Below are 18,389 nucleotides of genomic sequence, written 5' to 3' on the forward strand. Positions count from 1 at the left end.
TCTTCACAGAAACTAAAATAAGGAGAGGAAATAGTATAAAAGTAGTTATGGTTTTAGGACATTACATGCATTTTTCTTGAGAACTATGTAGCAACAAAAATTATACAATATGAACCATGCTGGCATATTCTTTTGACTTTATATATAAAAATAAATTTGCAATTATAGATATGTTACGGTGTTTCATGATTTATATTACTTTTACACGCAGCACGTAGTAAATCAACAATTACTTTACCTGAATGGTAAGTTGTGTTTACTCATAAATACCAAAATGAGAAGAGTTGCATATGCAACACCAAGTGTTCCAGCATCGCGGTGTTGAGCCATGGATGGTTCACCCATATGAGCATCCACAAGTCCTATGCCTCCACGTTGACGTTTGCAATGTGTATCTGTAGTATTATAATATAATGTTATATGTGTAAGATATTATCCGTTTGTAAGTACATAACAAACAACAAGCAGGGGCGGATGCATCGTGGAAGCCTGCCGCGCGGTCGGGTCCCCCCGCTAGAGTCCCTTTATAGAGAGAGTCCCGACATAGGCGGCCCTGTGCATAAGGGAATACCGGTCAACTCGGCCCATTGCCAACTCGGCCCATTGCCAACTCGGCCCATGACCAAGTCGGACCATTACATACCAACTCGCCCATTACGTATTCAACACAACGAAACACTTGCTAGAAATTACAGTAGTTAATGAAATTTAATCTAATCTCTTCAAGTGCACAATGCCTATTTACACGGTACAGTAAGCTGCATTCAGTTGCTAAAACCAAAAGTAATAAAAATAGAATAGAGATATGTATAACACATACGCCATACCTTCCCATCTGAGAGGAGACGCACTTGCAAAGTTACTAGTTTGGCCTCGTCACTAGGTAATTTTATGAGTAAGTAAAAGCTGAGTTGTCCTTTGCGCGCCTTCCTATTTAGCCTATTATGCCAACCTTCCAAATCGTTATTTGTACGGATACTTCTACCAAATACGCACCACGCTCTGGGAGGCCAAGTGTCAGAATGGATCCAGGTGTTTTTTTATAAAGTCTACAAGACTTATGAGGGCGTGAGAGTCGTTTGCTTTCCTGTAAAATCTTAAGAGTTCTTCAATATGCTCTGCAGGGACTTTCCTGAAATATTTATGAGTTTCAACATCATTTGTGTAAGGTACTTGTAGGCCTATTTCTTGAATTTTACCGCCACACTGCCTGCCCCCAATGAAAGCTGCATCCTCGAATTATAACATCTGGCAGGATTTTGGGAATCGCATTCCAAATGCTTGCCTCAAAATCAATAGTAATTACCTTTATTTTCAATTCCTCACCTAAAAGATCTTTAGTTTTTGCAAACACCTTTTTGTAATCTCTACGTTTTTTCCCAGACATTAGTACAAACAGCAGTGACACTTGTTTTAAGTTCTTGTCACTTTGTACGAATGTATGAATACTACAAAGTTGAGTAATGGGGCGGCGGACTACTTTAAAAGTTGCATCTTCGTACCAATGGTTTGCCTTGCTTAACAGGGATCGTTGTCCTTCTGTAGCAAATATTAGATGCCGTCGGCCACCAACAGAGATTTCATACCGCAGGAAATTTTCAGGAATGTGAGCATGACTTATTTCAAAAGAATCAAGCTGATGGTCCGAGTTGGTATTAAAAAATGGTCCGAGTTGGTTCACCGGCCGAGTCGGTAATCGTGAATGGTCCGAATTGGCAATGGGCCGAGATGGACGCACACTGCATCAGGCTGCTGGGCGCCATTTTTGGCCTTTCGAACACCGCACCGACTTTGAACTGAGGTAATAAAAACATAATTTTACCTATTTTGGAAGCGGATTCGGCTGCTTTTTAATGTAACAATGCCTTGCTGCCTAGCAACATGCCACAGAGGGGCTACAAAGTGTATAATTTAACTGCAAGGCCGCTGATAAGACAGAGGTGTGCTAACAGTCAGTCGTCTTGGGAGGAAACCATCGGTTATGACAGCAAGACACACACACTGCCATTGTGTGTGTCTTGCTGTCGTAACCGCCCTCCTTTTGTACTGTCTATGGAAATCATTGTGAGAGAGGCACAGCTACAAGGACTGAAACAATCGTTCACATCGATCAGGTCCAGCCATCGAAGTTGATGAGGGAAGCTGTCGCCCTTATGGCCAAAATTATTGGATGTGATCTCTCCCACAGGGCTCTAGCTGTTATTACAGACTTACAATGGATATTTCACACTCATCAAGGCCACAGTCTAATAGACTAGACGTGTTACAAGAGTTTAATGAACAGAAGCTAGCTTTTGGTGAGCCTACATCCTAAAAAAACTGAATCGCAACTCCACTAAAAGTTAACACATTATTTGTCTGATGAGCAGAATCACCCATGTAAAGTTAACACATTATTTATTTAGATTGCGGTGTATTTGCTAATCATCACTCTGGTAACCGTTTCCATTATTATTACTCGTTTATGAGATTATAAAATGCGGAGAAATATTACTTATTCAGCGGTGATAAGTTTGGTTACTATTTGCTCATGTGAAGGGTCTTCAGCTAGAAACTCCCATTATAATATGTTGAAGATATGTGCATTTTCCTACAGTATTCTCTAAACCAAGCTATTTTGACCCTCATGCAACACGTTTATATGGCCTTAGTATTTTACTGTATTTTTTTCAATCAACAATAAGTATTTAAATTAAATTAAATGTTATTGGATTATAAACATTGATGACTTATCTTCACAATACCTTGGAATCGCACAGAACATTTATTGCAGCAATAGTGTGTGTGTGTGTGTGTGTGTGTGTGTGTGTGTGTGTGTGTGTGTGTGTGTGTGTGTGTGTAATTTACCTCTTGGTTTGCTGCGGGTCTCTCTCGAGACAGCCAGCCGTTCCCCTACGGAAGAGCACAGAGTTCATAGTACCGATCTTTGGGTAGGACTGGACCACTCGCACACAACACACCGCGACAATGAGGTCACAACACCTTGCCTGATGTCGCGTACCTACTCACTGCTAGGTGACCAGGGGCTACACGTGAAAGAAGATAAACCCAACTTATCTTCACCCGGCCGGGGAATCGGACCCCGGTCCTTCTGGTTGTGAGGCAGACGCTCTATCCACTGAGCTACCGGGCCGTGTGTGTGTGTGTGTGTGTGTGTGTGTGTGTGTGTGTGTGTGTGTGTGTGTGTGTGTTAAATTGTTAACACAAAGAGAGCAGCATGGCGAGTAATGGAATCAGGGCTCCCTCTACCCCCAGATAATTAGTTTACACTAATTTTCTCTCCATATGCTAAAGTTTACTGCAAGCAGGTTATGGAAAGGAAGCAAAGTACCTTTGCAATGATGGAGCTTGGGTAGTGTCAGTCACGTGGCCCATGACAAGTATATCAAGGCTCATGACGTTCAGGAGGCAGCGTCCCTCCCTGCAGGCAAGGGTCAGCTAGCGATGAAGGGATATGCAGGACATAGAAAGACTTCCCCGACTGCTGCCGATAATGTTTTACAGCGATAAGTATTGTTAAATCCATCCATCACAGCAGCAACACTCAAAGAGAAGCACCCAGACTTGTGTGAAGTCTCTCAGTATCCTCTGAGCGCTGCCGCCTCTCAAGGTCGTCAGCACCCCGCCTTGACGCGCCTATATCACAGGCTACATGGGTTACTGAGTGCCTATACTGAGACAGTGGCTGATCGTAAGGCTAATAATAATCTCCTGTCACCTTCTTACGGCACATCACAACTGCTGGTGACCAAATTATGGTAGAGTATAAGGGCGTAATGGTGGGTTGGCGATACTTATGGATGTAGACACAAACTGTCTTTTATTTATTTTCCCAGAGATCGTTGGCTGCTGGCTCCCTACTGGTTGTTAGAGGAAGGTGTGCAGGTCTGACACAAATGTGCTCAGTTTCATTGGACGACCCGTATGGCTGTGAAACAAATACAAAAGAGAGCGTGTGCTAGCGTTTAAAAAGCGCGGCGAAAACAGGGCCAATAATGGCGTCCAAATCTTAGGTTGTCGGGACACTCTCTATCAAGGGACTATCAAGGGACTCTTCCTCCAGCAAGACCGGATCGGGGTCGAGGCTCACGCCCCGACCACGACCTCTACTTTTTAATTTGTTTTTGGCGTAGGGTAGTTTTTTTTTGTTGGGGAGGGGTTGCAAGCCCCTCCCCCAACCAGCCCAGATCAGGACTGCTCGCCATAGGGCAGGGACGCAGGACCCCTGGGGTGATTAATCCCCCGGTTACCCAAAGAAAGAAGCATGGACAGAAGAGAAAGAGAAAGGGGAGGAAAGACAACTCTGGGGAGGTTGAGGGCGCTGCATTCCTCATCCAGATAGACCTGTCCCTAACCTTTTTGACATAGGTAACATAATAAGCAAAAAAGTGAACTTAGACTAGACATAGCCATGAAACTTAGTGTTGCCGAATGGTGGGTGATCATTTTACCAGTAATAATCTCAACACGCAAAAATCCATATATTTTCGCGATTTTTGCGCACCATCCCCACCATCCTGCTAGCAGTGTAAATACACGTGGGTGAAATACTGCCTACCTGCCGCGCTCTGTGGAAGCTCCGTTCCGAGCCTCCCTCTCAAGCTAGCACCATACATTGCTGCTGGTGTCACGACATGGATGGGCAGAAGGCTCGTTGGCCTGAGACGACATGGATGGGCAGAAGGCTCGTTGGCCTGAGACGACATGGATGGGCAGAAGGCTCGTTGGCCTGAGTACTTTGAGCAATTTTTCATGGCGGACCTCTCCGCGTGCAGCTCCTAACTGCTGGGTTACGAATAATGAATGGTTCTTTTGACAGTCAGAGACTGTGGTACGGATGAGGGGTAGAAAAGCAGCTGTTTTTGTAACATCATTACAGAGAGCTGCTCAAAGCTGGAGGTGAGGCCAAGATCCGTAGGTTGCATAAGTCTTGACTGCCGTACGGCACTCTGGTATCATTCCTCCTGCCTGGAAAAGGGGGCTGGTCATCCATATCTTGATCTTAATTCATAATGCGCAGGGCACCCATTCAGGTGCATAACACGCATTTGTGTTGGCTGTTGGGGGGACGGTGGAGCCGGGAGGGAAGTGAATCAGGTGTAATTGTTAGTGTTGGTGTGTTGTGGTGACAAGTGAGTGTGTATTTGTTTTCTGAATGAGTCTATTGTACCGCAGTCTAAAATCTGTTGAGGCAGGCTGTTCCAGTTGCGTATGGTGCGTGGAAAGTATGAGTGCTTGTATGCGTCAGTGTTAGTGTGATATGTTTGGTATTTATGGATGTGTGTGTTACGAGTACGTTGACTGTTTGCCTTGTGTAGGTATGTTTGTGGGTCAATGTCAATGTGAGTGTTTGTGATCTTGTACATAAGCGTAAGTCTGTGTGCTTGTCTGCGTATGTGAAGAGGGTCCATGTTTATCTGTTGTTTGATCCGTGTTGTGATTCCAGGCGTTCGAGTGTAATTGTTTGTAATGAACCTAGCCGCCTTGGTGTTGATTTGTTCTAACCTATCAATGTTTCTGTGTGTGTAAGGATCCCACACCGTGGAGCAGTATTCCAGTGTTGGTCTCACAAGTGTGTCATGAGCTGTGTGTTTAATGTCAGGTGTGCAGTTATGTAAATTCCTCCTCAGGAACCCCAGTGTTCTGTTGGCTGTGGCACTGATATGGTCTATGTGGGTGTTGAATTTCAAGTTAGTTGAAAGATGGATGCCAAGGTACTTGTGTGTGTGAATTGATTCTAAATTTGAATTGTGGAGAGTGTAGGTGTGATGGAGGGGGTTGTACGCTCTGGTGAATCTTAAAAGTTTGCATTTGTCTGGTCGGAAGTGCATCTGCCAGGTGCGCTCCACCGCTCGAGGGCGTCCAAGTCGTTTTGTAGTAGTCTGCAGTCGTCAGTAGTCTTTACTGCTCTAAACAGTAAACTATCGTCGCCAAATAGTCTAGTGGAAGAGTTAGGCGTTAACAGTGGAAAATCGTTAATGTACAGGAGGAAAAGAAGGGTCCTAGAACGGTGCCTTGTGGGACACCTGAAGAAACAGGGACAGTGTCAGATGAAGATCCGTCAAGAAGAACACGTTGAGTCTGGTTAGTAAGAAATGCAGTGATCCAGTGTAGAAAAGGTCCTGAAATACCGTAGTATTTCAATTTCAATGTCAGTCTTTTGTGTGGAACTTTGTCGAAGGCTTTGGCAAAATCTAAAATAATAGCGTCAACTTGTTTGATGTCACGTCGGTCAAGTAGCCTCGTAATGTCGTCATATGTAGTAATGAGTTGCGATTCACATGAGCGTTTGGGTCGAAAACCGTGTTGTGAGTCAGTAAGGATGTTGTTTGTGTCAAGGCGATTCATTATGTGTTTGTGTATTATGTGTTCGAAAATTTTACATGGAATCGATGTTAGTGAGATGGAACGATAATTGCCTGGGTCAGTCCGGTCACCTGTCTTAAACAATGGATTAATGTTTGCCAAAAGCCAGTCAGAGGGTAATGAGGTGGATGATAGGGCTTAGGTGAATATGGCCTGAAGGATGGGGGCAAGGATGGGGGCAAAGGTTTCAGGGATGAAGGCGGGAATGTTGTCGGGGCCAGTGGATTTAGTTGTCAAGTCCTTCCAGTAATTTCTGTATTCCGTTAGTCGTAATGTCGAGGGGGTATCGGGGAAGGGCTGTGGCATGTTTGGTGTCAGGTTGTGTTCTTGTGTGTACACCGATTGGAACTGAGTTGAGTATTTGTGCTTTGTGTTGTGAGCTGGTTACTAATGTGTTATTGTTGTCTACCCGTGAGGTGAACAGCCCTTGTGGTCTTCAAAACCTTCACTCACCGTATTGGGGGCACACTATATCCGGCCATGTTTCTCGCCGGCTTAGGACTGTGTAGGAGGCTAGCTATGCCTAATTAGGCTCATCACGCCCCACCGTGGCCACCCTCCACAGAGTGAAGGTGAAATATAAATTCAATGATGGAGCAGAGAAAGCAGCCATAGAGAGAAAACTCCTTGAATGCATAGCCAATCAGAACATCTTGGTGGCAGACATAAAGGAGAGTTATGGGGGCTACTCCTTGTACGTGGCAGATGACAAGTCATTTAACCACATATATCTGGACACAGCAGCCAAAGTCCTCAGCGACGCGGGCTTCACCCTAAACACCCCCCCAGAGGTCAAATACCGCAAGTGCATTATCATCAAGAATGTACAGGGCTTGGCTGACCATGATGTGCTTCACATCAAACAAGATATTGAACGCATACAAAGCTGGGCATCCGTCACGGAGGTCATTCGCTTCCCGAAAGGCCACACGTATAAAGTCATGTTCAGAACACAAGACATGGCTGCCACGGCATGCAAGCAGGGACTGAAGGTCCTAAATCTCAGCCTTACGCCAGCCCAGCTGGAACAGTTTGTTCCACTCACCGTGTGCTTCAGATGCTACCAGATTGAAGGACACACAACAAAGGAGTGCACAAAGCCACAAGACTACAAGGTGTGCTCCATCTGCGCAGAGACAGACCACACGTGGCAGGAATGCGACGCAGGGGAGCAGAACAGGAATGCGACGCAGAGGAGCAGAAAAATGTGTCCTGTGCTCAGGCCAGCACTCTTGCATGGCCATGAAATGCCCCAAAAGAAAACAGGCACTAAAAGTCAAACGTGCCAGGGTAAATGCCAGCAAGCTGAAACCTAACCAATTGTATTCTTATGTAGCCAACAACAATCAGACTTACCTACAACCCGGCTCATTAGAAAACCAATTGAAGGTTGCAGCTATTACAGCTACTGCCCTATCTCAAGAGCAAAGAACGCCAGGCACATACCAGGATGTCATAAGGACACTGAGCATTGATAATGGCCTCCCATCACCGGCTAACACGAAATCAGCAAACACAGCCTTGGCTGAACTCGCTCAGACCCTTCAGGCCCTAGTCCCAAGTCTATCAACAACGGCCATTCAGACCCGCCCCCCACCCCCAGCGGCAGGCTCGGCCCAGACTGTCACCCCAACCCAAACAAACGCTGAATCACCTCGTGAAGAGGTACCACACCAGGACCAACACAGAGGTGCCAACAGAGCAAGCACTCGCTCCGGGCTGAGGAGCGAGGCAAAAGGAGCAACAAAAACTGGCCCCTAATATTCACAACCAAGTCATTCACACAACCTACCAATCAACTAAAAATACTACAGCACAATGTCCACCATTGGCACACCAAACGCATCAATCTAATAAACACGTTCACACATGAGAACCCAGATGTAATCCTCATAAATAGCCATGGCCTCCCCAACACCCAGGCTCTAAAGATACCGGGTTATTCATGTTATCAGCGGAACAGAACAGGTGAACAACACGCTGGAGTGGCAATAGCAGTCGAAACAGGAACCCAGCACAAAATATATGACGACTTCCACTACTCCGACACCCTTTCTGTTAAATAAATGACTACCCTCGGGCCCATTAATATTGCCACTACTTACATCCCCCCACGAGAGGGCTGCATCATGTCTCCTGACTTCTATAAACTGCTACGCATACCTGAACCCATGTATTTCCTCTATAAACTGCTACGCATACCTGAACCCATGTATTTCCTAGGCGACTTAAACGCATGCCACACCAGCCTTGGCCATTCCAACACAAATACAACTGGACGAAACATTATGAAAATCATCACCACCTTCGGAGCCCAGCACATAGGTCCAAATTTCCCCACGTTTATAGGCCACTCAGCCCTCACCACGCCTGACGTGATTCTAACGAATGGGAAAACATACAACAACACCCACGCCAGCCAGGGGCCACTAACGAGCAGCGACCACCTCCCAATACTGTTCACCATCTCAACCACTCCCGTTGTCGTGCCCTGCCCACAGCGGATGAACACAAAAAGGCGAATTGGGAGCAATATAAGAACATTATAGACTCAGAACTACCTGACCTACATCTAGAGGGGAAAAACACAGATGATATAGAAACCGCTGTCAACACCTGGTATACCGCTGTCAAAACTGCCCAAGCACAAGCAATACCCCTCACAAGGAACAAAACACTGTCATACCCCCACAGCAACCAAGAGATTACGGATGCACAGCTACGTTTTACCAACATCCTCCGATACGCCGGGCGGCACGGCTGGACGCATCATCTTTATCAACAAAGTAGAGTTCTCCAACGAACGCTACAAGATACGTGCAAAACAGCATACAACAGGCACTGGGAAAACACAATAAAAGGCCTCGCCGAGAAATACAAGGACCCAAAAGCCTTCTGGCAGGGAATAAAACGCCTGCAGGGCAACACACATAACCGCCCCATACACCTAGAAAAGGGAGGAGTCAAAATACAGGATGACGAGGGTATTGCCCAAGAGTTCAGAGAAACCTGGAAGTCAGTGTTCACAATAAGACCTGAAGACAACGCTCATTATGACCAAGACAATGAACGGGAAGTAAAGGCATGGCTCCAACAGGACCCAACAAGAACCAGGCCACACCATACGATTGATCTGCAACGCCTAACACAGACCCATCTGTTGACTATGGAAATAGGCACAGCCGAGCTCCGATCAACTATAAACAAAACGAAAAACACGTCGCCCGGAGAGAGCAAAATAGATAAACAACAAATCAGTATGTTACCCCCCCGGGGGCTGGCGTACCTACTCACCATATATAATACGATGTCAACAACAGGTTACTTCCCTCAACGATTCAAAGTAGCCACTCACCATGATTCCTAAACCATGCAAACCATCCACGGATCCCAAGAACTACGGACCAATCTCACTCCTAGAAGTCCCTGGAAAAATCTTCGAAAGAATAATCAACCTACGACTCGGATGTCACCTGGAGGAAAATAACCTTTATAACCCGTCCCAGCCTGGCCTCAGGGCAGGGAGGAGCGCTACGTCAGCTATCTCCATCGCCAGCGAAAAAGTAGCACTCACTAAAGGACAAGGACTAAACTGCACTATTATCCAAGGCGACATCAGCAAAGCGTTTGATAAAGTCTGGCTACAGGGCCTGCAATACAAAATACTTCAACTCGGACTGCCAGAGCTAACGGAAAAACTGTTATGTAGCTTCCTTGATCAGCGCTCAGCTTCCATTCGAGTTAAGTCAGCAATATCCTCCCCGTTCCCCCTGCACAGCGGCGTGCCACAGGGCAGCGTGTTATCACCAACGCTCTTCATCACCTACACCTCTGACATGCCCCGGCCTGATAATAGAAGCTGTATGGATATATATTATGCTGACGACGCGACACAAAGTGACCTCCAACGGTACCCTAGACCACCATGACGCCCTGGTCGTGCGGGAGGCGAACAGACTCAACACATTTGAAAAAAAATGGAAGATCAAAACAAACATAGACAAGTTCGCTGTGGTCGCACTCGGCAGGAAAAAATTAAATGACATACAAATACAGGGCAACACCATCTCCCACTAAAAACAATGCCAGATATTAGGCCACACAGTGACATCCACCGGCCTGATCGTTAAACATGTCAACGACAAAACCATGAAAGTTAAAACAGCCCTCACATCTCTAAACAGATTCTGGCACTTCACAGAGCGGCTCAAACTGTATCTGGTAAAGACTAAGATACTTCCTATACTAGACTACTCACCCACCCCGACACACATGGCTTCCCACACCAAGATGTTACAGCTTCAGAGGATGCAGAACAAAGCGCTGAGATTTGCCACCGGACAGAAATACCCGTACACGGAAAACACAGCAGCGCAACACCGCAGACTCGGAGTACAACTAGTCAGCACAAGGCTACGGGAGGCCGCCGGAAAGATATGGGAGAAACTAGACCAGCAAGACGACGTGAACTACACCCACGTCAAGGAGCTTGGCGGCACGAACACTTGGTCCATCCCTGGTTTCCGCGCAGCTTGAAGTCACTTCGAGAACAACCGCCCACACATCACTTCACACAAGTGACGCCATAGCTTAGCTTAGCTCTCTACACACAAACAATTCAAACACACACACACACACAGCACGCCGGGGGTATACAAATAAGGTGCCCGATAAACAATAACTACACCAGAACAACTAACGAACCTACACCATACAACTGTACGCTCCTACTGTCTTTCCTATTCCCCACCTGTACCTTCACCACTAACCCACTTCCTCCTCGTACTATACCCTTGATTTAAAAAAAAAGAGAGAGAGGAGAGAGGAGAGAGTGAGTGAGTGAGTGAGGGAGGGAGGGAGGGAGGGAGCGAGCGAGCGAGCGAGCAAGCAAGCGTGCGTGCGTGCGTGCGTGTGTGTGTGTGTGTGTGTGTGTGTGTGTGTGTGTGTGAGAGTGTGTGTGTGTGTGTGTGTGTGTGTGTGTGTGTGTGAGACACTGCCAGCGAGGCAGAGGAGGTGGGCGGAGTTTGAAAGCCAGCCGGCAAATCAGAGAGGAGCGCGGCGCGGGGCTGAAAATCTGTGCTACTTTTCGTGAATATGCGATCCGCATACCCATGATACTAGAGAACTTATTAACATACTCATTTTAGGTTTGATGGTGTTTGTAATATTTTATAATATTGTGAAAAGTAGTGTTTGTTTTTATTTCTATTTCTGGATCCCTAACCAAGACCGCCGAGCTGAAGTAAACACTCGCCATGACCACCTTCGCTCCTAGTTCTAGAGTTCATTGGTCCTCCGGTATTGTGTACTGTTTAATATCTAGAGAGTCGGGGACCATCCCGAGTTGTGGGACCACAGCCATCCACATTTATGTAAGTCTACGCTGGAGAAAGTTAGATGGATTGATCTATACACCATGGGTCTCCCTTCTCTTCAGCCATGACCGAATTCAGACTGGTCTTTTCTTATGCACTCGTTGAATAACGGCAGGTAATGCCGTCACAGCTGCACACTTAGCCTTAATGCGAAGCGTAGATGTAGTACGCGCCATGGCTGAGGCTTTGTTTACAATGTTGCTCATCGGGTATTACTTTCTCTGGCGCCTGACAGGCTGCAATGTGGCTCAGTCTCGAGGAAGCCTTTGTGAAACCTACTTTCCCATGTATGTTTGTCAGTATGCTGGCTGAATGGGCTAAAAGAGCCCACCAGAGACATTCGTTGAAAGAATTTCTCAGTGGTGGTGGCCAAAAGATCGGCTACACCGGCTGACATCAGGAGCCGTATGTTGAAGAAGAAGACTGCCGTACCTCTTGCATCGTGAAGGCAAAACGATAGTTTTAGGAAAGTCAAGGCACCGCGATCGGCCACGAAAATAAATGAAGTATCTGAGGTAGACCGACCTCTAAAACCTTCACCTAAGTAATGTACAATAATTGTTCTACTCATTGCAGAAGCTATTTATTTCCTTTGGTAAGAAAGTAGTCGTCGCACTGATTTACCCTTTTATGAACTGGGTATTAGGCAGTATTGTGAATCAAAGTAATCGAGCAGCATCAATAGGCACACCTAACATAACCCTAGCCGATCCAGGATTCAGTACGTTTCCTAGCTTGTAGGCGGTAATGTTATAATTGCATTTCGAAAAGAATCCTTATAACCAAAAACTAACTAAATATGAGTATTCTTTTTCTTGAGCAGAACATTGAATAAACAACAGAACAATAATATGAAAACGTTCATATTTTATACGACAACTTTGGGCCGAGGAAGCAGCGCACGCCATTTTGCGGGTACGAGCTACCATAAATAAACATATTTTTAATGCAAAAATCAAGTGATGTTACTTATTGTGACTTCGTGAGCTTTTATATTTCTCTATTTGTGTATATTTCATGGAGGCATAACTTACATTTACTAGTGACACGAATTTGTGACTTTATCTAGATAATCACACTAAAATTTCACTCGGAATCAGAAACCATAGAAATATTACCACTGTGTATGAATGAATACAAAGATAAGCACATACTTTGATTTAACTTCAGGATGTCTCTTGGATCATCTATAAATATAAACAAAAAAATCGGATAGGCTACTCTTTAGCCCACTACCGCCATTCGTGACACAAAAACAGTCCCTCCGCCAAGTTTGAACCTCACATTTGGCGATGTGGCGATGCAAATGTCCGACCACATTTTTGCCGATGATGCAGTAATGCTCAGAGTCGCTGGAGATACTGGTGGTGGCTCTCAAGGCGCTGCACGGGATAGCGGAGCCATTAAGATTTCAGGTCGCTTGGGTCAAGATCGAAGTAAAGGTGTTTGAACGTTTAATGGATGAAACAGCGTATTAAGAGATCTTGGAAAATTTCACATACTTGGTAGCAGAGGGCACAAGAATGGTGGTTCTCATTAAGAAGTCTTACGATCGATTGGCTTCACCCCTGGGGTGATGGACCCCCTCAGCACGAGAATATGGTGTTCTCGATACCTGTGCAAAATAACAGATATGAATCGTCAGGTCGATTGTGTTCCCTGTCTTGTTGTATGGTTGAGAGACTTGAAAAGGCGAATTGATGCTTTTGGTAATAATTGCTTCCACAGTATTATGGAATATCACTGGAAAGACTGTGTGTCAAATCGGCGATTATTTCATAAATGTTATTCCATAAATGTTGGAGGCCACGACTACTGTAACCACCATTATTTCCTTGCCAGACGGAGGACTCGGGGCAGCTCGGGGCTCAGGTGCGGAAGGTGATGGTCGTGTTTAGTGGTGAAGAGGTGACGCAGTGGGAGTTTCTGAAGAAGGTAGCAGACGGTACATACGGCTTTATCGGTGGGTGGCGGTGTGTGTCTCGGTGTAGTTTGTTTGTGCATCCAGGTGTTGTTTCGTGCATCTGTTTTGTTATGAATCAATGCCATTTTTTTATTAGTATTTTATTCATTTTTCTAATATGTACATTTGTGTATTAATTTATGCTTCTGCGTGTTCATCAGTGTGTCTAATATCGTATTATCTGTTTAACTTAATGCATATTCATGTGTTAAACTTCAATTTATATTTTAGACATCATTGGGTGACTTTATACCATATACCACCAAACATCAGTTTTCTTTTTCTTTTTAAATACTAATATCACGATAAGCCGCAAAAAACTTGCACGATTAAATGAAATGTAATATGAATTGAGGTTAGGGACATTTGGTTACAATTAAACTTGTGTTTTAGCGGAAGAGTAAGACATGTGAAAGTATATAAACGTCAGGATACCGAAAGATAAAAGAAAGTTGATACATTCTCACAATTAATGTTAAATCCCAGCATCAGAGCCAAGCAATCAAAGAGCTTGCAGTGCTATCAGACAAGGGAGTGGCAATAGAGATGCTGGGCATTGGTCGCGTCTCCTCATCGCTGGCTACAGCTCCCGTTCTCTCCTGTTCTGTCTGACAAACAAAGTTTTACATGGAACGATTTTTGCTTCTGAATCACAGACCCAACTATGTGCCTAGCGCTGGGCAGTACATGAATCATCTTTTCTTCTTATGCAAGAAAATTTGGCTTAATTTTACTTGCGTAATTCGAATATTTATGTATAGAACAGATTCGCTAATGATAGTCGAGTTTTCCTTCTCCTGAGTCATGTATCTTATGATAGCTGATCGGAATGGAGCCTTACCTTTTTTTCATTTTGCTTATGGTGAATACTAAATTTATGAATTCATGGCGTTCTCAACATTTTTTTCTGCATAAACACTTTAGCAACGATATGATTACTTTTCGGTATTAATTTTCGGTAGAACCACATCTCTCCTTTCTCACAAAAATCCTTAAAACCATAGAAAATCTCTCCAACGGACTTCTTCCCGTTGCATCAAGGACTTGTCACATCGTTTCTAATTTAGCTGCTGGAACATTAACCAATGGAATACAAATGTTACTTAGCCACTCGAGCACAACTGTAACCCGACGCCAATTTGAGGGGAAAAGTTTTTTTTTAAATTTATAATAAATAACTCACTATCAATATATATATATATATATATATATATATATATATATATATATATATATATATATATATATATATAATATATATATAATATATATATAATATATATATAATATATATAATATATATATATATATATATATATATATATATATATATATATATATATATATATATATATATATATATATATATATATATATATATATATATATATATATATATATATATATATATATATATATATATATATATATATATATATATATATATATATATGATAATAATTTAACTTTCAGACACGGCGAGCTCAGCCATTGGAAGGTCTGGCCAGTACGAGAAGGTGGGAAAGCCGTGTCTCTTTCACATAGGCCGTAACCCCGTCAGGATGGACCTTGATGCCTTCGCTTACCCTAAAAACAGCCCAGTGAAGCAACAGTTTGATGAAGTGTGAGTATGTGTTTTTTTTTTTTTTTTTTTACAACAAAGGAGGCAGCTCAAGGGCACACACAAAAAAAGAAAACAATAATAAAAAAAAAAAGCCCGCTACTCGCTGCTCCTAAAAGAGAAACAAAAGAGGTGGCCGAAAGCAAGATCAGATACGGGAGGAGGGATGTCCTGATACCCTCCTCTTGAAAGAGTTCAAGTCGTAGGCAGGAGGAAATACAGATGAAGGAAGATTGTTCCAGAGTTTACCAGCGTGAGAGATGAAAGAGTGAAGATGCTGGTTAACTCTTGCATAAGGGGTTTGGACAGTATAGGGATGAGCATGAGTAGAAAGTCGAGTGCAGTGGGGCCGCGGGAGGAGGGGAGGCATGCAGTTAGCAAGTTCAGAAGAGCAGTCAGCGTGGAAATATCGATAGAAGATAGAAAGAGAGGCAACATTGCGGCGGAATTTAAGAGGTAGAAGACTATCAGTATGAGGAGGAGAGCTGATGAGACGAAGAGCCTTAGCCTCCACTCTGTCCAGAAGAGCTGTGTGAGTGGAGCCCCCCCACACATGAGATGCATGCTCCATATGAGGGTGGACAAGGCCCCTGTATATGGACAGCAACTGTGCAGAGAAGAACTGGCGGAGACGGTACAGAACGCCCAGCCTCGAGGAAGCTGATTTAGTAAGAGATGAGATATGAAGTTTCCAGTTGAGATTTTGAGTTAAGGATAGACCGAGGATGTTTAGTGTTGAGGAAGGTGATAGCTGGGTGTTGTCAAAGAATAGGGGATAGTTGTTTGGAAGATTGTGTCGAGTGGATAGGTGGAGAAACTGTGTTTTTGAGGCGTTGAAGGACACCAGGTTCTTCTTGCCCCAATCGGAAATAATAGTAAGGTCTGAGGCTAAGCGTTCTGCAGCCTCCAGCCTTGATTCGTTAAGTTCCTGTAGGGTGGGTCTTCTATTAAAAGAAGTTGAGTAATGCAGAGTGGAATCATCGGCGTAGGAATGGATAGGACAGTTCGTTTTGGAAAGAAGATCATCAGTGAACAACAGAAAAAGAGTGGGAGATAGGACAGAACCCTGTGGGACACCACTGTTAATAGATTTAGGGGAAGAACAGTGACCGTCTACCACGGCAGAAATAGAACGGTCAGAAAGGAAACTGGAGATAAAGGTACAGAGAGAAGGATAGAAACCTTTGGAGGGTAGTTTAGAAAGCAAAGGTTTGTGCCAGACCCTATCAAAAGCTTTTGATATGTCCAGCGCAATAGCAAAGGTTTCACCGAAACGGCTAAGAGAGGATGACCAAGAGTCAGTTAAGAAGGCTAGGAGATCACCAGTAGAACGCCCCTTGCGGAACCCATACTGGCGATCAGATAGAAGGTCAGAAGTGGAAAGGTGCTTTTGAATCTTCCGGTTAAGGATTGATTCAAAAGCTTTAGATAGACAAGGAAGTAAAGCTATAATATATAAAAGGACGGTAATTTGAGGGATTGGAGCGGTCACCCTTCTTAGGCACAGGCTGTATGAAGGCATACTTCCAGCAAGAAGGAAAGGTAGATGTTGACAGGCAGAGGCGAAAGAGTTTGACCAGGCAGGGTGACAGCACGGAGGCACAGTTTTTAAGGACAATAGGAGGCACTCCATCAGGTCAATAAGCCTTCTGAGGATTGAGGCCAGAGAGGGCATAGAAAACATCATTTTGAAGAATCTTTATAACAGGCATAAAGGAGTCAGAGGGGGGATGAGTAGGAGGAAATGCGCCATATAGAGGTTAGGATAAGATATTGTAAGATGTGGATTTATTTTTCATATACAAAGGAAGCCGGAGGTTTTTAATACAAAAGATTAAGAAATAAGGTTAGTGTACTTATACAGAGGTGTAAGAACTTTTTTTTTTGGGGGGGGGGATGCTGCCTATAGCGCCGGTAGGCTGAGATGAGGGGACAGTGATGTGGTCCATTAGATTAATGACAATTTAAGTAAATAAATCAGGAAGGTGAGTCAAATGTGTGAGAGAGAGAGAGAGAGAGAGAGAGAGAGAGAGAGAGAGAGAGAGAGAGAGAGAGAGAGAGAGAGAGAGAGAGACTGACAGACAAAAATACAGAGACAACGACAGGAGAGACTCTACATGTTAAGTTCATTGCAGGATGCGATGGCTTCAATATTTCGGCATCATTGAACACTTGAAGAGCCAGTACTACTCGAAGGCGTGTGGTTTTAGTCTTATCACGGAGGGGCCGAAGCCAATTAGTCTGAACCAGGTGAGCAACTATGATTCTTCCGTGCTGTTTATTATCTATATTTTCATGCTAACCATAGTTTTAAACTCACGACATAGCACAGATTGGCATTATGGGCCGATACTGACAAATAATGCATGAAGACTTCGATGTATCGATCGTTCCAGTATATATCTCCTAAATCGGGCCACAAAGGGACTCTGTACATATCTATTGATGTTATAGTGCGAGTTCTGGACTGCTAATACTGACTCAGTGTCATTATAATAATTCTGAGCCGATGAACAATGGTCGGTATTGTAATTTATATCATACTATGGTCGCAGAGATTTGTATATGGAGGAGGTGATGTATATAAAGGAGTGAGGGGCTTAACACCGCCTTAATGCATTTACAGAATCTCCTCCTTTCAGGCACAGGGAGCATTTTATGTCCTTGGTGTGGGCCTCACCGCCGCCTTAGCCACGCTCATGTTGGAGGCAACACTCTCTCTGACCTGGTGCACTGCTTGAACCATCCAAGGAGTTTAACGCAAAGAACTCGCAACTGATACATATGGACGAAAATGTTGATTCTGGTGCTCTGGTAAAGGGGAGCGTGTAGTTTTTGAGACACTCGTCAGTTATATTGCGGTACGAGATACCATTCCACGCTTTTTCCTTTCTGATAAGATGAAATTCAAGAAAATAGAAGATTAACACATATACAAATCAGTGTCTACCTGTTACGAATATCACTCGTATCTTTGTGCCATGCTTCAGTGAATTTGCACAAAATCAATGTATTTTGGGTGTTGTTTTCTTGTCAAAGTAGTTTTTACTATCTGATATTTATT

General features: G+C 44.1%; 1 protein-coding gene across 1 annotated transcript in view; it reads left to right on the forward strand.

Annotated features, from left to right (window-relative positions):
- LOC127010197 (glutamate receptor 3-like) overlaps positions 1 to 18,389 on the forward strand; it is a 41,881-nt gene extending 23,492 nt beyond the window's left edge. Inside the window, exons 4-7 of the mRNA XM_050884075.1 lie at positions 13,584 to 13,704; positions 15,178 to 15,328; positions 17,461 to 17,575; positions 17,968 to 18,389. Of these exons, the coding sequence (XP_050740032.1) occupies positions 13,584 to 13,704; positions 15,178 to 15,328; positions 17,461 to 17,575; positions 17,968 to 18,066 (486 nt within the window). The 3' untranslated portion in view covers positions 18,067 to 18,389. The remainder of the gene's footprint in view (positions 1 to 13,583; positions 13,705 to 15,177; positions 15,329 to 17,460; positions 17,576 to 17,967) is intronic.

This window comes from Eriocheir sinensis, chromosome 42 (genome assembly GCF_024679095.1).
Source record: "Eriocheir sinensis breed Jianghai 21 chromosome 42, ASM2467909v1, whole genome shotgun sequence".
Classification (NCBI taxonomy): Eukaryota; Metazoa; Arthropoda; class Malacostraca; order Decapoda; family Varunidae; genus Eriocheir; species Eriocheir sinensis.